Source organism: Oryctolagus cuniculus, chromosome 7, assembly GCF_051225735.1.
Source record: "Oryctolagus cuniculus isolate XC-2025 breed Fujian yellow rabbit chromosome 7, ASM5122573v1, whole genome shotgun sequence".
Lineage (NCBI taxonomy): Eukaryota > Metazoa > Chordata > Mammalia > Lagomorpha > Leporidae > Oryctolagus > Oryctolagus cuniculus.
In genome coordinates this window covers 61,563,452-61,588,891 of record NC_142873.1, presented here as the reverse complement: position 1 = coordinate 61,588,891, position 25,440 = coordinate 61,563,452, and the positions used below count along the sequence as shown (strand labels likewise).

At 50.8% G+C, this 25,440-nt stretch overlaps 1 protein-coding gene across 10 annotated transcripts in view; it reads right to left on the bottom strand.

Moving 5' to 3' along the window:
• The window catches only part of SORT1 (sortilin 1), an 85,703-nt gene extending 60,649 nt beyond the window's left edge, over positions 1–25,054 (bottom strand). For 8 of the 10 annotated variants that reach the window (XM_051856186.3, XM_089300206.1, XM_051856189.3 and 5 more), the window contains exon 1: positions 24,116–24,616. In XM_051856186.3, the coding sequence (XP_051712146.2) occupies positions 24,116–24,601 (486 nt within the window). In that variant the 5' untranslated portion in view covers positions 24,602–24,616. Of the gene's footprint in view, positions 1–24,115; positions 24,617–24,649 lie in introns of those variants that run through there. The other 2 variants (XM_089300208.1, XM_089300209.1) reach the window with 2 other exon arrangements.
• Between the last annotated feature and the right edge of the window lie 386 nt (positions 25,055–25,440).

Below are 25,440 nucleotides of genomic sequence, written 5' to 3'. Positions count from 1 at the left end.
GTGGATGGGCGTGGGTACGACAGAAAAGAAATAATAGTGAAATTTATCTCAAAAATTAGAGAGGGCTTTTGGTGCAGTGGTTAAGATTTGGGACACTCACATCCCAAATCAGAGTGTGTGGACTGAACTCTTGGCTCCACTCCCAATTCCATTTTTCTGCTACTGTGCACCTTAGGGGGTAGCAGGTGATAGCTCAAGTAACCAGGTCCCTGCCACTTATGTGGAAGACCCAGGTTGGGTTCCTGGCTCCTGGCTTTGTCCTGTCACAGCCCTGGTTGTTGTGGGCATTTAGGAAGTGAACCAGTGAATGGGAGATTTCCCCTTCCTCCTTCTGCCTTTCAAATGAATATAGTTTTTAATTTTGTAAATTTGATGAAATGTATAAATCTAGAGAGCCAAGAAACTCACAAACTTCAATCTCAAGAAATATAAAAATCATGCCAAGACACATTATACTCAAACTGTCTAAAAGCAAAAATTGATAAAAATCTTCAAAGCAATCACAAGAGAAAAATGGCATTACATATGGAGGAACAAAGACCAACAGTAGATTTCTCTTTAGAATGCAAACCAGAAGACAGTAGAGCAACATCTTTAAAGTACTAGGGGAAACACTGTCAAGCTAGAATTCTATAGCCAATAACAATATCTTTCAAAAAAATGCAGGTTTCAAACATGAAAAATTCTGGGACAGGCGCTGTGGCACGGCATATTGAGCTGCTGCTCGGGATGCCCACACCCAAGACTAGAATGCTGGTTTAAGTCCCAGCTGCTCCACTTCCAAATCAGCCCTCTGCTAACATGCCTGGAGAGCAGCAATGATGGCTCAAAGTACTAGACACCCTGTCACCCACATCAGAGACCTGCACTGAGTTCCTGGCTCCTGGCCCAGCTCCAGCTGTTGTGGCAACCTGGGGAGCGAAGCAGTGGATGGAGGATTGATCTTTCTCTGTCTCTGTGTGTGCCTCTCTCTCTCTGTCACCCCGCCATTCAAATAAATAAATGAAATGTTTTTTAAAAATGAAAAATTCTGGGGGCTGGCGCTGTGGCGCAGCGGGTTAAAGCCCTGGCCTGAAGCACCGGCATCCCATATGGACATCGGTTTGAGACTCGGCTGCTCCATTTCCAATCCAGCTCTCTGCTGCGGCCTGGGAAAGCAGAAGATGGCCCAAGTCCTTGGGTCCCTGCACCCACATGGAAGACCCGGAGGAAGCTCTTGGCTCCTGGCTTTGGATCAGCACAGCTCCGGCCATTGCAGCCAATTGGGGAGTGAACCATTAGATGGAAGGCCTCTCTCTCTGCCTCTTCTCTCTTTCGCTCTCTCTGTGTAACTCTTTAAAGTAAATAAATAAATCTTAAAAAAAAATTTGAAAAATTCCAGGGCCAGTGCTGTGGCGTACCAGGTAAAGCTGCCGCCTGCAGTGCTGGCATCCCATATGTGCACCCGTTTGAGTCCCGGCTGCTCCACTTCTGATCCAGCTCTCTGCTGTGCTCTGGGAAAGCGCAGAAGACGGCCCAAGTCCTTGGGCCCCTGTACCCACATGGGAGACCCAGAAGAAGCTCCTGGCTCCTGGCTTCAGATGGGCCCAGCTATGGCAGTTGTGGCCACTTGGGAAGTGAACCAGAGGATAGAAGACACCTCCCTCCCTCCCTCCCTTTCTCTCTATCTGCCTTTCAAATAAATAAATAAATCTTTTAAAAGAAATGAAAAATTCTGGGAGCCAGTGTTGTGGCATAGTAGGTAAAGATGCCATATGTTATGCTGGCAACCATACAGGTGCTGGCTAATATCCCCGCTGCTCCACTTCCAATCCAGTTCCCTGTTAATGGCCTGGGCAAAACAGCAGAAGATGATCCAAGGACCTGGGCTCCTTCCACTCACTTGAGAGAACTGGATGAAGCTCCTGGCTTCTTGGTTCAGCCTGGCCCAGCCCTAGGCTGTGTGTCCATCTGGGGAGAGAGCCAGCAGATGGAAGCTCGCTCGCTCTCTCTCTCTCTCTCTCTCTCTCTCTCTCTGTGTTTCTCTTCTTTAACTCTGACTTTCAAATAAATAAAAAAATGAAAGCTTCTGTTCTTCTGCACTTGTCCACTGCTCCTTAGCACTGTATGACAAGTGTTCCTTTTTGACAACCATAACGGAGGGACTATGCCAAAGATCTGAAAGTCAGTTGAAGTCCCATTTTTCTACATAAAGGCAACACCTATGGTCCCTAATATCACAGATCAGGGATATCCTCCTGGGTATTATTCTTTTTTATTATTAAAGATTTATTTATTTATTTGAAAGGCAGAGTTTCACAGAGAGAGAAGGAGAGGAAGAGGGAGAGAGAGAGAGAGAGGTCTTCCATCCGATCGTTCACTCCCCAATTGGCCACAAAGGCTGGAGCTGCGCTGATCCGAAGCCAGGAGCCAGGAGCTTCTTCTGAGTCTCCCACGTGGATGCAGGGGCCCAAGGACGTAGGCCATCTTCTACTGCTTCCCCAGGCTGCAGTAGAGAGCTGGATGGGAAGTGGAGCAGCTGGGATGCGAACTGGTGCCCATATGGGATACCAGCACTTCAGGCCCAGGTGTTAACCCACTGTGCCACAGCACCAGCCCCCTCCTGGGTATTATTCTCACAGCATTTGTGGACTTTCCTTGTACTCTGTTTACATATTTATCTACCTCTCAAATGATGCTATGAGTTCTAATGGCACACACTCTAATCTGGTATCAGGCTTAGCACAAGATCTTACATTAAGTGCTCCTCACACATAACCTTAAAAGTCTATTCACAAACTCATGCTACTACTACTATTGTTCTGCGTGTAATCTTCCTTCTATGATAGCTACCACCATTTCAATAAATAATGGCTAACTATGGTTGAAATATAAATTACAGCCAGCCAAGGCACTATTGAACAACTACTCACTGTTGGATAATCACGTGTGTAACTGTAACAGTGACCTTGCTCCTCTCCTTCCCACCACACTTGCCCCCAATTCCATCCAGCCGAAAATGCCACGAACACATCGAGGTGTGCAGAGGCATCAGCCAGCGGGAGGTGATACAGAAGAGAAGTTCAAGTATGTGAGGATGAAGGAATAAGGTCTGAATGCTGAGGTTTAAGCAGAGCTTAGAGGTGGGAGCAGATGGAGGCAGAGAAGGAAGCTGTGCAGGTAGAGCCAACAGGAAGACACATGCAAGTATTCTGAAAAATTTCAAAGGGAATCACAAATAAAATCTTATAAATATCACCAATCAGTACACTGGTAAGGATACACTAGATGCTGTTGGGCACTTGCTAAAGTAAGTTAAAATTAAAAATATTAAAGAAATAGCTTAACATTTAAAATATTAAGTATGAACTGGTACAGCATTTGACTTAGCAGTTAAGCTGCTGGTTACGACAACCACGTCTTAATGCCTGGTTTCAGTGCCCACCTCGGGCTCCCAATTCCAGCTTCCTGCTAAGGCAGACCTTAGGAGGCAGTTATGATGGCTCAAGTAACTGGATCCCTGCCACCTGTTGAGTTCCTAGCTCCCAGTTTCAGCCTGGCCCAGTCCAGGCTGTTGTGGGCATTGAGGGCTGAAATCAGTGGATGAAAGAGCTCTCTGTCTCATTTTGTTTCTAAATTTTTAAATTTAAATTTAAAAAATTAAATTAAGAATTCCAGGATCAGAGTTGGTGCTGCAGCATGGTAGGCTAAGCCTCCACCTGAGGCGCCGGCATCTCATACAGGCACTGGTTCGAGTCCCAGCTGCTCCACTTCCAATCCAGCTCTCTGCTATGGCCTGGGAAAGCAGCAGAAGATGGCCCAAATGCTTGGGCCCCTGCACCCACGAGGAAGACGACAGTATTCATTGTCTCCTGGCTCCTGGCTTCAGATCAGCTCAGGTTCCGCCACTGCAGCCATTTGGAGAATGAACCAGCAAACCTTTCTCTGTCTCTCCCTCTCTCTGCCTCTCAAATAAAGAAAATCACATTAAAAAAAAAAGAATTCCAGGATCAGGATAAAAAACATTAAAGTTGAAATGGAAGGTAAAACAACGGAGAAAAATAAATACGTTGGAGAAGTCATTCTAGAATCGATACTTTGGCTTGAAAGACCCAGAGAAAGCTGAGATGAGGCCATGGGACTGCTTACATGGAAATGATTTCTGATGGCACAAAGAGCTGGACATAATCAACCAACTGCTTCAACTGTTTTCTTTTTCTTTTCCTTTTTTTTTTTTTTTTTTTTTTGACAGGCAGAGTGGATAGTGAGAGAGAGAGAGACAGAGAGAAAGGTCTTCCTTTTACCGTTGGTTCACCCTCCAATGGCCGCCACGGCTGGTGCGCTGCGGCTGGCGCACCGCGCTGATCCGAAGGCAGGAGCCAGGTGCTTCTCCTGGTCTCCCGTGCGGGTGCAGGGCCCAAGCACTTGGGCCATCCTCCACTGCACTCCTGGGCCACAGCAGAGAGCTGGCCTGGAAGAGGGGCAACCAGGACAGAATCCGGTGCCCCGACCAGGACTAGAACCCGGTGTGCCGGCGCTGCTAGGTGGAGGATTAGCCTAGTGAGCCGCGGCGCCGGCCTGCTTCAACTGTTCTAATCAAGGCAAAATAAAATGAGTAAAAGAAGTATGAGCAAAGGACAAAACTTTGTGGTGAGAAAGAATGGAAAGGCAGAATAATCCCTTTAGGAAAGAAAACCCAAAATCCCTTACACAAAATTACCAATGAATACCCTACAGTATTAAAGTACCAAAGCAGCTGAAACGCTTGGGAGCAGCAGGAGGGCCGAGCAACGGAAGGCAGAGCCCATCTCCAGCCCTGTGTAAAAACGGCGCCCTGTGTCCGCTGGGAGCGTGGTGACGGTGAGGTTGCAGCAGATCTTATTTCTGGTAAACAAGAGCTGTGCTGCTCCAAGAGGCTCTGGTGTGCCTATGAGGGAGGTCAGTATACAGAGAACATGATCTGGTCACTGTTACACCGTCAGCCAAATGTGATGTAGAAACAGGGCAAAATTAAGGGACATTCTGTATATATGTTGTTTCTCCAATGAACAGTCCAAAAGGCAATATCAAGAGAGGCCGCAGAGCAAATCCAGTCATTCAGATTCCCTAATCATACTATAGGGTAGGAAGTTCAGAAACCAAGAGGTTGAAGGCCAGCCGGGCAGAACGTCAGCTTGATTGCACCAGGGGCAGATGAGCACGAAACTCCTGCTGCTTCCGGAGTTTCCCTAATCCCCTGCGGTCAGTGGCCCAGGAACAGACAGGTGGATCAGCGCGGCGACGCAGCCTGCGGGGACGCTGAGGCTTCGCGCAGCCCGTGATGCGGCCAGCACTCTCAGTGGCCAAAGGGCACCGGGAAACTGCTTATCTACCAAACAGAAAAAGCTGAATCTTCAGCTTCCTTCTTCTTTTTTTGAATTTATTTTCATCTATTTGAAAGGTGGAGAGGCAGAAAGAGAGATCTTCCAGCTGCTGGTTCACTCCCCAAATGGACGCTATGGCTGGGACACAACTGGGCCAGGTTGAAGCTAGGAGCCAGGAGCTTCATCTGGGGCTCCCATGTGGCCATCTTCTGCTGCTTTCCCAAGCACATTAGCAGGGAGCTGGATTGGAAGAGGAGCAGCCAGGACATGAATCAGCACTCATATGGGATGCTGGCACCACAGGCAGAGGCTTAACCTACTATGCCACAGTGCTGGGCCCATCAGCTCACTTCTTAAACCCACTCCCAAATTCCAGGTAGGGCAATGATTTAAATGTTAAAAGTTAATCACAGGAGGCTGGTGTTGTGGCACAGTAGGTTGAGCCTCTGCCTCCACTTCTGCTCCAGCTCTTTGCTAATCGCCTGGAAAGCAGTAGAAGATGGTCCAAGTGCTTGGGCCCCTGCACCCACGTGGGAGACATGGAAGAAGCTTTTGGCTACTGGCTTTGGAGCAGCTCAGCTCTGGCCATTGCGGCCATTTGGGGAGTGAACCAGCGGATAGATGACCTCTTTCTCTGTCTCTGTCTCTGTATAACTCTGCCTTTCAAATAAATAAAAAAAAATTTTTTTAAGTTAATCACAAAAATACTAAAGGTATGAGTGATTATTTTTAATAATCTGAGAACAAGAAAGTCTACAAAAAATGATATAAACCAATACCCATACTATACAGATTTGCTTTGACCATATAAGAAAAACATTCTAAACAGCAAAACACCAAAGGGAATGCTGAAGACCCATGGGGAAGATATCCACAGGATGACAAAGAGTTAATATAGAGAGGGTTTTCAAATTGAGAAGGAAAGGCAAAGACCTCAAACAGACCTTTGGGAAGTAGGCAAAGGCTACAAACAAGCAGTTCTACCAAGACACAGAAATGGCCACGAAACCTAAGAGCAGCCACTCGGTCTCAACAGCAGTCAGGAAATCAATGCGAGGACACTTTCACTTTCCGGACTGGCAAAGATGAGAAAGACCTTGAAAAATGTGTCCAGTGAGGGCGTGGGGGCAGAGCACCTTCCTGCTTTGAGGGTGGGGCTATGGAAAGCTATTTGGTGGCCAAATTAGAACAGAGAACATCCATATCATTTGACCCAGCAATTCCACACCTCAGAGTTTATCATAAAGGCATAATTATACAGCTTTACAAAGAATATCACACACCTGATGTTTACTGTGGCTAACAACTACTGAGTGTTCCTACTGGCTGTCTTCTGTGCTGGGAGTCCGACATTATCACTGACCCACATAGCAATCCCACGAGATACCATTATATAACCATATATTATGGGTGAAGAATTACGCCATAAAACAATACACCAGGGTGGGCATTGCTCAGCGGGTTCAGCTGCTGCTCAGGATGCCTGTATCGCATATCTGAGTCCCTGAGTACCTGGGATTAAGTCCCACATCTACTTCGGATTCACCTTCCTGCTAATGCACCTGTGAGGCTGCAGACAATGGCCCAAGGGCTTGGGTTCCTGCCACCCACCTGGGAGACCCTGATGGAGCTCCTGGCTCCTGGCTTTGACCTGGCCTAGCTTTGGCTGTTGCAGCCATTTGGGGAGTAAAGCAGTGGAGGGAAGAGCTCTTCCTCTGTCTCTTCCTTTCTCTCACTCTGTGTTTCAAATAAATAAATCTTTAAGAAAAACCAATACACCAGGTGCTACTAAAAATGTTCCAGGTATTTATTAACACTGAAATATAGTCGTAACAGTAAATATGAGGTTTCAGAATGGCAAGTAAAATCATGTATGAATATTTATGGTTAAAAAGATCTGGAAGGATACTCTCTCTGTTACCAGCAACTGCCCCAAAGAGGTAGAACTTACATAGATGCCTTTTTCTTCATAATTTTTCTGGAGGGCATGAATTATTCCCACACCAATTCAAATTAGTAGGAATCATTAAAAAAAAAAAACTACATAAGGAACCTAATTTTAGTTAAAAATATGAAAAAGTAACTTTAAACAGTATGTATGAGGGGCATACATATATGTATGTATGGTGCAGTGGGTTAAAGCCCCAGCCTGCAGTGCCAGCATCCCATATGTGCACTGGTTCAAGTCCTGGCTGCTCCTCTTCCAATCCAGCTCTCTGCGATGGTTTGGGAAAGCAGTAGAAGATGGCTCAAGTCCTTGGGCCCCTGCACCCACATGGGAGACCCGGAAGAAGCTCCTGGCTCCTGGCTTCAGATCGACTCAACTCTGGCCATTGTAGCCATTTGGGTAGTGAACCAATGGATGGAAGACCTTTCTCTCTCTCTCTCTTTTTCAAATAAATAAAATAATTTTTTTTTTAAAAAAGTATATATGAAAGAGTGGTATAAAAAGTATACATAGACCATGCCAGTTTATTCTTTCTTATATCACGTAGGCTAACAGATGTCCTTTACAGCTACAGGACTGGTGTGATAGTCCGGGCTACGCCAAGCCACAGGGACATCCATGGTCCTGATTTAAGGCAGGCTTCCTAACACCACATCCCAGCGCCTCAATCCACCAAATTACTTGTTCAGAGTCTCATTCAGAGCCTTCTGTTTATCACCCATTGGGTGATTTTCCAGAGGCCCAGAGGGTTCCAACAGCCATCCACCGCCCCAGTAGGGGAGCTCTGACCAACAGAGAGTCCCTGGCTGCCGTCTGCAGTCACCATTAGATTGTCAAACAAGCTCTGAGAACTGCTGTGACAAAGCTGGGGGCCTCCCCGGGGAGGCGGTGCCCGGCTCACGTACCAAGCCCACGTGGGGACTAACAGTGTCCGCGCCTGTCGGCGGGCTAGGTAACCCTCTGGTTCTGGCCGGCCAGAAGCCGAGAGGCCACGAAGCACAGCATTCTTCACAGAAAGAACTCCGTCTTCACATCTAATTAACTGGAAGTCTAATTAAATTCCTGTTATCATCAGCTTGGGGAACTTAAAGTTGGCCCCAAGGGCCGCACGGCTTGGATGAACGCTCCTGCCTGTCTTGAGAAGGGAAAATGCTGGCAGCACCAACTCCGCCACAACCGGGTGCTCAGCGGCCACAGTCTAAAAGCCACCTGCACATGGCCTGGCTGTCTTGCCGTGAGGCGCAGCCTCTCTGCCAAGCAAAGCAAGGGGTGAATTCAGAGCTGGTCCCTCACACACACATTCTCTCCTGCCCCCAATACAGCCCTGCCTGGGCGCCCACTGTGGATTGGCCCCAGCCCCTGCCCCCGGGGCACCACAATCCCCAGAGCTCAAGTCCCTCCTGCAAACCGCACGGTATTTGCCTGTAACCTGCCACATCTCCTCCGGCATACTTTAAACCATCTCTAGGTTATGTGAGATACCTAACAGGCTGTGTGAAGGCTTGCTATAGTGATTAGGAAATAGCGCTAGGGAAAAAAGTCTGAGCATGGTCAGCACAGACACAATCCCCGCCCACTACCGGCATCCCATAGGCGCGCAGGTTGGAGACCTGGCTGCTCCACTTCCCATCCAGCTCCCAGCTCCCAGCTCCCTGCTAATGTGCCTGGGAATGCAGCAGTAGATGGCCCAAGTACTTGGGCCCCTGCACTCAAGTGGGAGAGCAGGATGGAGTTTCTGGCTCCTGGTTTTAGCCTGGCCCAATTGCAGTCATTTGGGGAGTGAGCCAGCAGATGGAAGATCTCTTTCTCTCTAACTGCCTTTCAAGTAAATAAATACATCCTTAAAAAAAAAAAAAAAAAAAGTCTGGGAAGTAGGCTTCCACATGCCATCGAGGGGACACAGGGCCAGGCCCCAGGGATGGCACGCTCCTCTGTCTTAACAGATAACAGAAAGCAGTTCTGTTCAATAAGGCACTGCTGGGAACAGAAAAGAGGAGCCAAAAATAAGATCACAGACGTCCCGTCCCAGTTCTCATGGAGACTATTCTTAGAAATGGAAAAGCTCAACATAAAAAAAATACACAATTTCAATTCTGTTCAGTTATTCAGAGCTTCCTGAGAGGCAGGATGATGGAGGGTAGAGCCCAGGGCTAACAATCAGTTGCCTGAATTTGATTCCCAGAGCTCGGTGGTACAACCTGATGGGGGCGGGGCCTTCCCGGCCCCTCTGTTACAGTTCCACGACACATAAATAACTGAACCCCTCAGTTGGTATCTGCTAAAACAAACACAGGCAGGCATTTGGCCTAGTGGTTACACCACTGCTTGGGACACCTATATTCCATATTGGAGTGCTTAGCTCCACTCCCCATTTCAGCTTCCTGCTAACGCACCAGGCTGCAGGTGATGGCCCGTGCAGTCTGAGTTCCTGGCTGCCAGCTGCAGGCTTGGCCCAGCCCTGACCATTGTGGGCCTATGGGGAATGAGCTAGCACGCAGGAGTCCTCTCTTGTCTGTCTCTGTTTTCCAGATTAAAATTTTTTTCTTAAAGATTTACTTACTTATTTGAAAGGTTGAGTTACACAGAGAGGCAGAGGCAGTGAGAGAGAGAGGGGTCTTTCATCCACTGGTTCACTCCCCAAATGGCAGCAATGGCCAGAGCTAGGCCGATCTGAAGCCAGGAGCCAGGAGCTTCTTTAGGGTCAGGGGCCCAAGGACTTGGGCCACCTTCCACTGCTTTCCCAGGTGTGAGCAGAGAGCTGGATGGAAAGTGGAGCAGCCAGGACTCAAAATGGCGCCCATAAGGGATGCCGGCACTGCAGGTGGTGGCTTTACCTGCTATACCACAGTGCTGGCCCCTCTCAGATCAATAATTAAAACAAAAACAAACAACAACAACAACAAAAAAAGGTTGTTCCACAATACCCAGTGCGAGGCCAGCAACCCCTATTGTCCAGACACCTCAACAAACCGGGCAAGAAAGACACGTGCCACTGTCCATGCATTCATATCTACACATTTGGTCTCTCAGTCTACGCTTAGACACCTCTCTTCATTCAATTTACTGAACTTGTCCAAGTTGCCTAATATTAAAAATCTGTGTTTTTTTGCCTTTTTTTTTTTTTTTTGACAGGCAGAGTGGACAGTGAGAGAGAGAGACAGAGAGAAAGGTCTTCCTTTGCCGTTGGTTCACCCTCCAATGGCCGCCGCGGCCGGCGCGCTGCGGCCGGCGCACCGCACCGATCCGATGGCAGGAGCCAGGAGCCAGGTGCTTTTCCTGGTCTCCCATGGGGTGCAGGGCCCAAGCACCTGGGCCATCCTCCACTGCACTCCCGGGCCACAGCAGAGGGCTGGCCTGGAAGAGGGGCAACCGGGACAGAATCCGGCGCCCCGACCGGGACTAGAACCCGGTGTGCCGGCGCCGCTAGGCGGAGGATTAGCCTAGTGAGCCGCGGTGCCGGCAAAAATCTGTGTTTTAACCACACAGAGAAAGCAAATCAAATTTGGGGGATGGTGGGTCTTGAGACAAACAGGGTCAGGACAGTGCAAAGAGGAACATGTCAGCTTCAGCAGGCAGACCCTGGTACCAAGCTTATGAATCTGGGCCACTGAGGACAGGAGCAGACACCCCCTCCCCACCAATCTCACAGCCCCGTCGGCAACAGGCGCCATGCCATGTGACGATAATGTGAATCACAGTATAGTGTAAGTTAATCTCTTCTTAATGAGCCAGGGTCAGACTGCTGATGAAGAAGGCAGAGAAATATTTTAGAAAGAGTCCCAGTAAAAACAAACAAACAATAATAATAATAAAAGCCTCTGACACTTAAAAGGGCAGGCTGAGTTTAGAACAATTCGTTTCTAATCACACGGGTAAAGGAGCTACATTTCAAAACCCTCAGCATGTTATTTTTACTTCTGAGTCCCATTTCAAAGAAGAGGAAGCAACAGGGAGACGGGTGCCAGAGCCAGCGGGCGGAGCCGAGGGACCTCGGAGGCTTGCTGGCCCCCAGGGGGTGGGGACCCTCCCTCTGCTACCACCACGCTGGCAGGCTTCCAGATCTCCGGCCCAGCTCGTTCCAGACCCAGGCTGGCCGTACGGGCTGTTCTCTCCGTGCTGGACTCCTCCCGGTGAAATTCTGTTCAAGTGTCCGCCAGAGTGACTTGCAGGGCGTTCTTCTTAACGCCCCAGACTAAAAAGACTTCTGTCAATCATTGTCCCCGGCTCTGTCGTTCTTCTCGGCACTGAGCACACTGATAACTGTACTGTCTGGGGGCCATTTTCTCCACTGGTCCCTGGAGCTCCAGAAAGGCAGAGGAGGCCTTGTCTGTTACGTGCAAATCAGGCCTAACACATGCAGGAGCTAGATGAACAGCTGTGGAATTCAAGAAGGCCGACCTTGGTAACTAACCTCTACCCTTTACCAAGCAGGTACCTATTAGTTCTATATATGCAATTACCAGGCTACTTTGTAAATTACTGCCACTTTGTAAAGGAGGTAGGCAGCTCAGAGAGGTTAAGTAATTTGCCCAAAGTCACACAACTGGTTAAAGGGCAGAATCAAGGTTTCACGACTACTCCTTTTCCAGGACTCTGGGAAGCAAAAGTGATGAAGGGCTCACAGTACAGAGTGCACCCTGCCTTTAGGGAGTTCATAATCTGGGGAGCAAAACGTGTGTAACTGAAACCGAATGCCAGGACGAACACTTTTGGTGCTGTATTACATGGCCCTAGCACCTGGCGCTAACACGCATTCAACACTAAGCGCTTTGAAAGGAAGCTCAATTTGGGCGTGCTTAGAGGACTAGCGAGCAGAGGAAAGGAGGCAGGGTGGGAAGGGCGTTCAGGCCCGAGGCTGCCGGGAGGACGCAGGTGGCCCCCGAGGGGCTGCAGTGCGGTCACCCGAGCTGGAGCCGAAGGGCAGCTCGGGCCAAGAAATGGTGGAACAGCGGGCGGAGGAAGAAGACGCGCATAATCAAAGCAACTGCGTCCGCGTTCCAACCCCGTCCTCCCACGCACAGTTCCTGGGAAGCACTGACCGCGACGTGCTATTTCCTAGGACTGCACAGAGCTCCGCGGAGCGCAAAGGGACCACCGGGGTGAGATATGCGAGATGCTGTTTCAGCACCAGCAGCTAAAACCGCAGCCACTAACTCTAGTTAAGTGAAAGCCTGATGAAGGAGGAGAAACTAGTCTCAGTTTGTCATAATTGTAAGGTTGTTTTAGGAGCTGGGGAGGTCCGAAGTCAGGAGCCAGGAGCTTCTCCCGGGTCTCCCATGCGGGTGCAGGGGCCCAGGCACTTGGACCATCTTCTACCGCCTTCCCAGGTGCATAAGCAGGGAGCTGGATCCAAAGTGGAGGGGACAGGCAACAGCTTTACCTGCTATGCCACAACACTGGCCCCAATTGTAAGTTATTTAAAACCAATTAACTGTGTATACATGAGAGCACCACAGACGACCAGGTGTCTGATGATTTTAAGTCTGATTATTTTCTCCTCCATCTCCCATAGCTTCAGAAAAGAACACTTTGGAGAGACCGTCTCTCTCCTTCTTCCATTCCCCCTGTTTCTCTCCCTCGTTCAAGGATGTAAGTAGTGGAGTCATCCGTCGGTATCCACAGGGGACTGGTTAGATTCCCACGTCTGCAGCTGCTCAAGTCTTTTCCATAAAATGGCCCTACATTTGCACAGAGCGTGTGCGCGTCCTGCTCCTGCTGTACACTTTCACCCCCCACCCATTTACGATCACCTAACCCAGTGAGTGCTGTGTAAGCAGCCGTTACACTGCATGGTAGAAGAATATTGACAATGGGAACAGGCCTATACACGATCTGCAGTCACAGTTTTAAAATAAATTTTAAAAGTTTTTATTTATTTGAAAGGTAGAAAGACAAAGACAGAGCTCTTCCATCCACTGGTTCCCTTCCCAAATGCCCACAACAGCCTGGGGTAGGCCAGGTTGAGGCCAGGAGCCAGGAATCCAGCCCAGGTCCCCCAGCTGGCAGAGCTGTCACCTGCTGCCTCCGGGTGTGGTGACACTGGACATGGAGTAGGCAGAACCTGACCCAGGCACTAGGATCTGGGAGGTCGGTATCCCAGACAGAAACTCCAGCGCTGCATCAAATACCCGCCCTCACAATTTTTTTAAAACACTGTTTTAAATTTGTGATTAGATAAATCCCCAGGAACAGATCCCAAGATATTGGGGCCAACTGTACACATTGTTTAAGCCAGATTTGGTTCCTTTAAGTACCTAGATAATTCTCTAGGTACAGCATAGCTATGAAAACTTTCACCGCATATCCAGGTATCTAAGCATCTAGCCGGCAGTGCCTTAGTGGCTTAGCCAAGACCATCGTCATCATCATCGTCACACACCCTCAGCAGAAGATGAAGACACACTAAGCCCCGCGCTGCTGCTTAATCCTCACCGTGACCCGAAGGGCAGGCAGGACTACTCTCATTTTATACATGCAGGAACTAAGGTTCACAAAGATTTGCTTGTCCAAGGTTACTGCTCAAGTTTGGAACCAGGCCTCATCTCGGAGATAATTTTCTTCTCTAAACCACTGCTTCAGAGACCTGCCAATCATATCCACAACTTTAAAACGTGTTGTAATCACAATGGGTACAAAAAGAACACCGCTGCAGAAGCTCCTGCCATTTCTAGACTCCCCCTCCCGGCCACCCCCGCCCAGGCCTGTCATCCGACACCGCCAAGCCATTCAACCAGATGCGTTTCTGCCTCCTCCGGCTCCTTTTGGGCACATTTCCTTAGGAGTTGCTTCAAGGCTCTATTGATCTGGATCCTTGGCTGACAACCAGGCACCAGGGAAGCTTATTAAGAAATTACACAAGGGCCGGCGCCGCGGCTCACTAGGCTAATCCTCCGCCTTGCGGCACCGGCACACCGGGTTCTAGTCCCGGTTGGGGCGCCGGATTCTGTCCCGGTTGCCCCTCTTCCAGGCCAGCTCTCTGCTGTGGCCCAGGAGGGCAGTGGAGGATGGCCCAAGTGCTTGGGCCCTGCACCCCATGGGAGACCAGGAGAAGTACCTGGCTCCTGCCATCGGATCAGTGCGGTGCGCCGGCCGCAGCGCACCGGTTGCGGCGGCCATTGGAGGGTGAACCAATGGCAAAAAGAAGACCTTTCTCTCTCTCTCTCTCTCTGTCCACTCTGCCTGTCAAATAAATAAATAAATAAATAAAAAAGAAATTACACAAGGGGAGGCCGAAGCTGTGGCTAGCAGGTAAAGCTCCGCCTGCAGTGCCGGGATCCCATAGGGGCGCTGGTTTGAGACCTGGATGCTCCACTTCTGATCCAGCTCTCTGCCTGGGAAAGCAGAAGAAGATGGCCCAAGTGCTTGGGCCCCTGCACCTGTGTAGGAGACCTGGAAGAAGCTCCTGGCTCCTGGCTTCCAATCAGTGCAGCTCTGGCTGTTGCGGCCAATTGGGGAGTGAACCCACGGATGGAAGACCTTTCTCTCTCTGCCTCTCCTTTTCTCTCTGTGTAACTCTTTCAAATAAATAAATAAATAAATCTTTTTTTTTTTTTAAAGGAAAGAAATTACATAAGGGGGTCAGTGTGGTAGCATAGCAGGTTAAGCCTCTGGCTGGGATGCCAGCAACCCATATGGGCGCTGATTCGAGACCTGGCTGCTCCACTTCCAATTAACAGCTCCCTGTTAATGGCCTGGGAAAGAAGTGGAGGACAGCACAAGTCCTTGGGCCTCTGCACCTGGGAGACCCTGAAGAAGCTCCTGGCTCCTGGCTTTGGCCTGGCCGGGCCTCAGCTGTTGCAGCCATTGGGGGAGTGAACCAACAGATTTCTCTCTCTCTCTCTCTCTCTCCTCTCTCTGTAACTCGGGCTTTTAAATCTGCCTCTTTGAGAGGCAGCGTTACAGAGAGAGAGAGAAGGAGACACAGAAAAAAAGGTCCTCCCTCTGCTGGTTCACTCCCCCAAGCTTCTTCTGGGTCTCCCAGGTGGGTGCAGGGACCCAAGCACTTGGGTTATCTTTTGCTGCTTTCCCAGGTCATCAGAAGGGAGCTGGACTGGAAGCAGAGCAGCCAGGACTCAAACCAGTGCCCATATGGGATGCCAGCACCACAGGCAGAGGCTTAACCCACTATGCCACAGCACTGGCCCCAAAAATAAATCTTAAAAAAAAAAAAAAAGAAAGAAAGAAATTACACAAGTCATGCTCCTATGGCACTTCAAGGTTTTCAAACCAGGGTCACTTTCTCTTCAAAGCCTCGCCATGATGCCCCACTTCAGGCAATGGGGAACTGAGGCTCAGAAAGAGCTCACATCGGTGAGCTCTGCGGGGGGCACTGTGACCTTGAGGAGCAGAGAATTCGCGACCAGGGGACTTGTAGGTGGGCTCTGCAGCCCTGCCTCTGCCTGAGCAGCCTGCTGGCTCAGTCACCGCTGTGACACGCTTCCAGACGCAGCACCACGTGGGGACAACTGGGGTCTATTCCCAGCGCCCGGGCTGCACACACGGCATCGGGCCTTGTGGGTGAGAAGGAGGGATCTGATCTGGACGGGTAAAGACAGCAGTGTCCGGCCTTGCCCTGGCCTGTGACCGCCGGTGGGCATCAGCGGCTCCTGCCCCAGGGTCTCTCATGCCTTGGCCCACTCCTTCCTTCAGTGGGCCCACGCCTGCGAGTGTTCTGGCACCCACAGCGACAAAGGACGGCGGCCCTCCTGCCCTGCTGTGGGGCACTAAGGGGTCATTATCTCTCCCCAGCTCTGCCGCGACTTTCTCCAGCTCTAGCCTCACATCTAGCACTGTCTGTTAAACGCCTTTACCAGGAAAGTTCTAATGCCAAACCCCCAGGCATTTCCCCTCTCTTTGCACCCTCTGACGTTTTTCTTTTTTTTTTTTAAACTTTCCTGTATGTTTTCCTGGAGACCTCAGTCAAATGGCTCGTCAATCCCCTCTCCTTCACTCCTCAGGTAAGGCCCCACTGAACACCCCCGGGTGTGCCTTGGAGTTTCCTCCCTCCATATCTTCACAGATTTCCCTGCGGCCACCTTGATTCTCTCTCCACCCCCAGACCGTCTGCACCACAGTGGTCACGCCTTCTGCCAAGCTCCCAGCAAGCTGTGTCCGAACTCATAAACCTCTCGTGCCGCCACGGCTTAGCTTTGGGCCATATGTCTGGGCCTGGTCTCCACTTACACACAGTAAGCTTGCTCCTAAGCAAGTGCTTAAATGAATGACATCTACATAATACTTTATCAAAAGAGTTCAATAAAATTTCTCATTTGATTATTTGATTCTCTAAACAATCCTAACAGCTGCTTCTCTTTAAAAAAAAAAAAAAAAAAAGCAAACCAAAAATAAACCCCAAAAACCAACAACTCCGGGGCTGATGTTTGGCACAGCAGTTAAGACACTGCTTAGTGGGACCAGCGCTGTGGTGTAATGGGTAAAGCCACCGCCTGCAGTGTTGGCAACCCATATGGGCACCGGTTTGAGTCCCAGCTGCTCCACTGTCAATCCAGCTCTCTGCTATGGCCTGGGAAAGCAGTAGAAGATGGGCCCCTGCACCCACATGGGAGATCTGGAAGAAGCTCCTGGCTCTTGTTTTTGGATCAGCCCAGCTCTGGCCATTCTGGCTATTTGGGGAGTGAACCAGTGGATGGAAGACCCCCCTCCCCTCTCTGCCTCTGCCTCTAATTCTGCCTTTCAAATAAAATAAATAAATCTTAAAAAAAATAAAAAGGGGAAAAAAAAATTATCAACTCCCAACTTGACTCTCACTGGGATTAAACATGACAATAGGTCTGATCTGATTTCATCATCATTTAAAAAAAATCATCTATTATTCCTCACTTCATGTTTCTGTGTGGGAGCAAACTGTTGAAATCCTTACTTAATGTATACTAAGCTGATCTTCTGTATATTAAGATAATCGAAAATGAATCTTGATGTGAATGGAAGGGGAGAGGGAGTGGGAATGGGGAGGGCTGTGGGTGGGAGGGACGGTATGGGGGGGAAGCCATTGTAACCCATAAATCGTACTTTGGAAATTTATATTCATTAAATAAAAGTTAAAAAAAACATAATATTTAATAATAAAAAAAAAATAAAATAAAAAGGGCACTGCTTAGAAGTGCCTGGTTTGAGTCTTGGCAGCTCCATTTCCGACCCAGCTTCCTGCTAATGTGTACCCTGGGAAGCAGTGATGACTGATGGCTCAAGTACCAGGGTTCTTATTCCTGGCTCCTGGCTTCAGCCTGGCCCAGCCCAGTCTGCTGTAGCCATTTGGGTAAAAAAAAATTCAGCAGGTGGAAGATCTTTCTCTCTCTCTCTCTCTCTCTGCCTTTCAAATAGAGTGAAAATAAAGAAATGAGTTTTAGGTTTAGAACACAACTCTGAAGGTCAGAGAAATTAAGTGATTGTCCATGATCACACAGCTATGGAGCATCAGGGGCAGGACTGAAAGCCAGGTACTGGGAATTTTACAAATGGCACATCCATGTTTTACATACAACACATCTAAGTTTTAAATCCCTTATAGGAAACAGCAAATACCAGATCACCATTCCATCTGAGAAGTACTACAGTAAATTAAGTTTCCTTCTCAGTTGGGTTTCTCCTGGGCCTTCAGGGTGCTCGTGCCGTGGAACCAGACTTGCAAACTAGTGAATGTGCAATATCAGAACTTCGCTTTTTTAGAAGTTACAGGAAAAATAAAACTCTGTAGCAAAAAAAGCGAACCTAAGAGGGATGGTATTCGTAAGCTCTTAAGGAACAAACCTAGATTTTCTTCTGATAAAAATACTTCAGCCAATGAATCATATGTCAGTTTCCGTGTATGAGTGTATTTATGGCAAGCCCATCTACTTTCAAACACGCAGGCAAGCAGGATGAACAAAAGAAGCAAGCTCCAGTTTTGACAGGATACTGTAGGGAAGGAGAAAAAAAAAAACAAAACCACGCTTGCTGTCATGTATCTACTGGGTTTACTTTCAGATTCCCCGAGCTAGTAGCTTTGATTAGCAGTTGATCTTTGAGCCAACAAGTGACGATGGAGTATCACCACTGCCCCCAGAAAGAGACAACTGTCCTTCACAATTACAGGAACAAAGCCCCAGTCCCGCCCTCCTCAAGAACGCTGGTGTTTCACAGAAGCCGGCTCTGGAGGTGGTGGCAAATCACCCCCAGATGCGAAGCCCACGGATACTCCAGCCCCTCCAGGAGCCAGGAGCCACAGTGGGCTTCCAAATCCGGGGCTGCCAGATCAACATTCGCCATCACAACCTCTGGCCTCCTCTTGTCCCACGTAGATCACGGGATTTTTTTTTTCTTTTCCAAGGCAAAGGAGAGCTAGTCTAAGACGTCTCATGTTGTGGGTGGAACTGGAAGTTAGAAGGGGAAATGGCCAAACAGAAGCACAGAAAACATTCTCAGCTGAACGTTGTAGGTTCTGAGGGGAGGGTTTTGTTTTTACCGTGGTTTCCTGAGAGGAGGGTTGGGGGCGAAGTGGGAAAAACAGACTAGATCTCTAAGCAGGGCCTCTTGTTCACCTAACAGCCTGCAGAGGTACGAAGGATCTGTCGCGAGGCTCAGAGGCACCCATCACCAACATAACTGAGACCACGGCCACCATCGAACAACAACTAAACAGCCGCCCAGGATGGACTGAAATGGATTAGCTCACTCATAGGGCTCGCTGCTCTTCAGGCTCACCTGCGGGCAGAATGGTGAGGCCCCGGAGTAGGAAGAGCAAGTTGGGGCCGGCGCTGTGGGGTAGTGGGTAAAGCCCCTGCCTGCAGTGCCAGCATCCCACATGGGCACCAATTCGAGTCCCGGCTGCTCTACTTCCCATCCAACTCTCTGCTATGGCCCGGGAAAGCAGTAGAAGATGGTCCAAGTGCTTGGGCCCCTGCACCCACGTGGGAGACCTGGAAGAAGCTCCTGGCTCCTGGCTTCGGATCAGCCCAGCTCTGGCTGCCATCATGGCCATCAGGGGAGTGAACCAGAGGATGGAGGACCTCTCTCTCTCTGCCTATGCCTCTCTGTAACCCTGCCTTTCAAATAAATAAATAAACCTTAAAAAAAAGCAAGTTTTTGCTAAGTTTCTAAAACAGGTGAGTAATAGAGAAACAGATTAAAGTGGCAGCAAAGGGAGAAAAAGGGAACTGAAAATTCATAGACATGCAAAGATGCAGTAGCTGTTTTGGAACATAACCACATAGTTCTTCCTAGGAACAACTGCATGTCAAATTTGATGTTTTTCTCTGCCTTAATATTGGTCCCCTAATCATATTAAACACGTAGGCCTCATTTATCCAGCCTCAAAACACAGGTCACTTTCTGGGGAGACAGAAGCTGAAGGGCAGGGGAGGGAAGGGAAGGAGGGGGGGTGAGAAGACCTTACTCTCCCTCTCTGAGCACTACAACCCATGGCCTGGCAGGTGACGGCCCCACTTGGGGAGCAGAGTCACTGCTGTCAGCCGCTGAGAGGCCAACGGCTGCCGGCAAGAGTTGGGTGGGGGTCAGCAGAGTGCAGGGGAAGCTGGTGCCAACCTGTGTGTCCCTGAGGTGCAGATGAGAAGCAGTAGGGTGCAGAGCCTGCGAGTGCCGCTATGACAGCAAGGAAGTGGACCAGGGCACACGCCCTCTTCCACAAGCAGGCGGAAGACTCAAAGCTTGGATTTGGGATTGTGATGCCCAAAGCCAGCTGTCCCCCTGTGAGCCATCGGTCACACCTGGCTAGGACCTTTCCCCAGATTAAAATGACACTTCTCCAGAGCTGCTGAGACCCCTGGTCCACACGCCAGCCTGATGCCCTTCTCAGGGTTGAGGGTCTGACCAGGACACCGTGCATGGGTGGACATTTCCTGAGGGTTTTGCTTGCTCTTTCAACCAGGACCAAGCAGGGCCTCCAGAGTTCCTGTTCCTCTGCCCAAAACAGGTTGGAAGAAACATGAGCCAAGAGATTAAACGAGCCCTGGTGGGAGCAGGTGTGCAGGTAAGGGTACCGCAGACACAGGCTCAGTCCAGGCATTGACAAGGCAGTGAGAACGTTCCAGGGAGGCTAAAGGCGCTGACCTTCCGCGTGGCAGGGGGCTGTAGAGGACTGGTGATGCAAAGCAGGCTGCCACGGGCACATTCAGTCCCGTCGGCCCGCCGCAGCCCTGCCAGAGCCGGCAAACAAACACGCACATTCTTCTGGAACTGCCACCCCGTACACCGCGGCCTCCCGGCAGCGCCTGTTTATCTAAGGAACCAGTTGCTCTGAGGTTGGGCTGGGAGTCGGGAAGTTATGTGGACAGAAGCAGTTGGTGACAGGAGCGCAGGGAGGAGAGAAAACGGGCAACAGTTCTCAGCTCTGTTAATTGGAAGTTGCCAACGTTTTGAGGAAATTGTCAGAGGGTTTGTACACAGGAAGGAGAAGTAAGGAAATTATGTCAGCCACCACCAAAACTCTGGCCAAGCGCTGCATCTGGGTCTTTAAAGAGTTTCATGGCTGCCCTCAAAGGGGTGCCTACAGGAGAAATGTGTTCAGGCAACTCAACTTAGCAACCAACGTCAATAAAATCTCCCAGGCCTGCTCAGGATCTGTCATGTACACAGGGATACATGTTATGGACACTCTACGCACCCGGAGGAAAGAATCATTAAAAGTGCCACACAAGGGCCTATGCTTTGGTGTAGCAGGTAAAGCCACCGCCTGCAGTGCTGGCATCCCATATGGGCACCAGTTCAAGACCTGGCCACTCCACTTCCCATCCAGCTCTCTGCAATGGCCTGGGAAAGCAGAAGAAGATGGCCCAAGTCCTTGGGAGACTTGGAAGAAGCTCCTGGCTCCTGGCTTCGGATTGGTGCAGCTCTGGCCATTGCGGCCATCTGAGGAGTGATCCAGAGATGGAAGACCTCTCTCCCTCTGCCTTTCAAGTAAATAAATAAATCTTAAAAAAAAAAAAAAAGGTGCAGCACAAGAATTGTTTGGGGTCGAGGACAACAAGACCATCCACTTGTGTAAGAAATGCGTGCTTACAAATCACTCCTAATAAGAAACAAAAGCTAACTTCTTACTGGGTCCTAATGAAACAGTAGACACTGTTCTGCTGAGTTAAGACGTAACCCAGTTTAGATGCACAGTCACTTAACTCCCACAACCACCCTATGAGGGAATAAGCACTCTTGTTTTCTCCATTTTAGGGATGAGGAACAGAGACAGAGAGGACTTAAGTAACTGATCCCAGATCACACAGCTATGAAGTGACACAGTCTGGATTCCAGTGCAGGCTGGCCTCAAAGCCTGCCTGCCCCCTGGGGCTACGTTGCCCTTCCGTGGCATGTCCAGCCCTCAGAGCCAACCTTGGAAGCAGAATTTTGGTAAAGTGTGGCTGTCTTTCTCCTTTGTTTTCTTGTTGCTCCTTCTGCTTTCCATTCTCAGTAACAGCCAACGTTTTTAATTTTCACTTTCTTTCCCATGAGTCTAAGTTATTTATAATACTGCCACTAGAAGGAAAACATGTCCCTCTCCTCCCTCTAAATGCCAAAATAGAGCAGATAAGCATGGCTTCTATGTGAAAACTATATAGCGTCCCCAATAAATGCAACACATTTGAAGTAATTTAAACACACAGATTGAAAAGAGAGGACAATGAAGGGAAACCTCCTGGAGAGAAACAGGGGGTTTTGGGCAAAGAGGGCAATGAATGAAGAAGCCTGAATTGGAGGCTATCAGGGCGCAGGTCCCCTAAAACCATAAACCACAGCCCTATCACGCTTTGGCTTGGCTCAGCTGTCTTGAGATTAGTTAAATGCCGCTATCTTCTCACAAGTCATAGAAACAGGCCCAGGAGATATGCCGAAACCTTCAGCAAACCATCCTCCCTTCCTCCCTTGGCACCCCCAGCTTCTGGCACAGAGGTGGGCGTCTGGAGAGCACTCACAATCAGTGATTATATGAATTATGCCGCTTGCAAAGAACAGCAGTCAGGTATAAGAAATTAACGGAGAACCAAGAACTCTTGATTTTTTCTTAGGGATTCAATCTCGTTACAAAACACAAGAAAAATCAGACTAAGTGTCTTTCCCTTCCCCAGCTGTGCCAAAGCACTTACCACCTTAGACCAAAAAGAAAGAAAAAAAAAAAAGACAAAAAGTTGTTCTGTCATGTGGACACTTTTATTTCAAACTGTTTACTTATTTCAAACTGTTTACCAGGGGCCAGAAAATACCCGACCTCTTCAGCACGGCTCAGGATGATTCACTGGGACTTCTTTAATACACCGGACTGAAAAGCAGAACCAACTCCTCCCGAACACCCCCTGGTTGAGGAAGTGAGCCCCTCCGGAGCGGAGTGACACTGCTCAACCATTTCTATGGTAAAGGCTGTTGATGAAGGCTCTTCCAGATAAACAAGCCGCTAAAAGGCTGTGATCTTTGGAGAAAAGACCCTGGGTGAGCAAAGAATGCAGAAAGGCTTATTTTAAATAAGGTTACTGAAAGAAGACTGACTTCCAAAAAAAAAAAAGCAACTCACTGGCAACAGTAACTGAATAAAATGAAAAGAAGGGGATGTCTTCACTCATGGACTGTCAATGAATGAGCAGTGTCAGATCTGCTCCAGAGCGGATCTGGCCTCAGAAGGGCCTGGGCCAGCTCTCTCCACATCCTGTTTTGGAATGTACATTTACAAACAATATATCAACTCAAACTAACCAGGGAGAATCTGGTTAAGAAATAAATACATGAGCAGCAGCAAGCCCCAGGTAGGCCAACCAGGGAGAGAAGATGATTCTGGCTATGAAGTAAGAATGTTGTATGCAGCTGGCCCAAGGAAGGGGGCAGGTCTGGACAGAAATTAAAAACCGGAAGCTGTGGAAACGCAGTCTACTCAACCACCTTGTGCTCATCAAACAGGAGGGCCTCTCCGTGCCATCCCACCCCGGCTGCGCTCATCGCCCCCCACCCCGTCTGCACCGCCGGGCTATCTTTAGCCAGTTGAGCACAGTCATCCTGATCCTGGCATACTGGTGTCCCCAGAGCTGAGAACTGTGTCACCGGCGCTCAGCACGGTCCAGGGGAGACCGAGGGCGGCTGACCCGGGAAAGGAATGGGGTTACACAAGAACAGGTGCAGCCACAGGGCGAGTGATGGGTTCCTCACTGTTCCCACGTGCCATTCTCTGTGGACGAGGGAAAGACCAGAGGAAGAACACACGTGTGGGCAGCAACAACTAAATGGTTAACTTCGGAGCCCAACTCCCACCGAAGGCCAGGACGGAGCTACAAAGGTGGAGCTGCCGGTCCCCCACGGACAGAGCCTTTCGATCTCAGTAACTGGCTCCAAGCGTAGCATCCGCAATGTGTTTTCTGAACTGCTGGCGATCTGGCCTCTACAGGAGGCAGACAGCGCGGTCGGCGTTCCAGTACCACGGGACGAGGCCAGCTCGCGCGGGGCAGGAGACACGGCCCAGACGCTGCGTCCTAATGACCGCTCCTTGAACTATCAGAACACGCCTCGAGTCCCCCAAGCCTCGCCGGGGCCTCCACACACCGCCTCGCCGGCCTGCGCTTGCCCAGCCCCGAGGCCGCGCCTCGGCTTCCGCCCGGCCCAGCGCCTCCGCCAGGCGCCGCCGAGCCGGCGGCCGCGATCCTGGCTGCTCGTCCCTGACACACACACACACATACACACACACGGGAAGACGCCGCCGCCCCGGCAGGCTTTGACAACTCACAGAACGCCGTGAGAACCCGAGCCCGCCGCGGCTGTGACGAAACACACAGCCCCGCGGCCCGGGCCGGCTCCTCCCGCCGCGGGCTCGGGCGGCGGCCAGGGGTCGGTCCGCGCTCACCTGGTGCGTGTTGTTGACCAGCTTGGAGACGAAGTCTGGGACCCCGCCGCAGTCCCCGTCTTCGCCCGGAGCGCTGCGGCGCCAACGGCCGCCGCGGGCCAACGGGCCCCCGGCCGCGGCCGCGCGCAGCCCCCAGCTCACACCGAGCGGGCCGGCCCAGCGCGGCAGCGACGCGGCGGGCGGCGGCGGCGCGTCCAGCCGGTCCTGGCCGAGGGTCGCGGGCGGCAGCAGCTGCAGGAGGAGGAGGAGGAGGCCGAGGCCGAGGCCGCGGGGCTGGCGCGAGAGGCCGCCCGCAGCTGCCCGGGGCCGCTCCATCGCCGCCGAGTGCCGACGCCGCTGACACCTGCCGCCCGGCGCGCCCGCCCACCCCCGCCGGCGCCGCGCCACACCCCCGAGCGCGGCGGGGCGCTCCTTGGATACGCGCGGCCCGGCCTCCGCGCCCGCAGGGACGGCCCGCCTGTCCTTCTTCCCCGGCCCACTCCTCATTGGCTCGCGTTGCCTCCGGCTTCGGGGGTCTGGGATTCGGATGCCAACCTGCGGGGCTGATTGGCTGGAACGTGGCGGGGACGGCTGAGGTCACCCCCTCGCCCTGCGGCTCCGGGGCCGGCCTTCCAGAGTTCCTCCAACCTGCCCTCGAAGCCCCTCGCGCCGTGGCGCCCTCGACCCCTCGCAGCTCCTCAGGCGCCTTCACGCTGGAACTTGGGCTACGACGCTCCCGCCCCGAGACTCCCCGAAAGCCCCTCCGGTTGAGTGGCGCCTGGCGATCTTTACCAGCTCCCTGCGCTCCCTCGACTGGGAAGGGGGGCTTCGCCTGGAACCGGTGCTGCAGGTTTTAGCCTCTGCTCGCCCGAGCGCCCATTGTCTGCGCAGGCAGCCGCCCTGAGGCCCGGGAGATGAACGCGCACTGGTGTGGGCCCAGTGCTGCGGAGGCAGAGAGACTCCAGGGCTTCCGCCAGTCCTGCGAGCCGGGAGAGGCGCCTTCCTGCACATTCGGCCTGCCTGGCCAGTCTCTTCTGCGGGGAGGCAGGCCGAACGAGGAATCGCTATGGCTTTTCCTGGATTCTGGGTATAGCTCCAGGTTTTTCGGGCAAGTAAAAGGGGCCAGGAGAACTGCCCGATGCCTGCTTTATACATACATGATCACTGTACAGATGCATATCAGGGCTTCGTCAGTTCTACCTGGCAGTGACCACATTGCTCAAGTTTGGTTCCAGTACGTGATGTCCCCAAATCAGCACCCCGCCTCCAAGAAATAAAACCCCCACACCGTTCCCTTTACCGCAGATGCTGCGCACAAGACTTCTGGAACAGGCAGTACAGGTAAA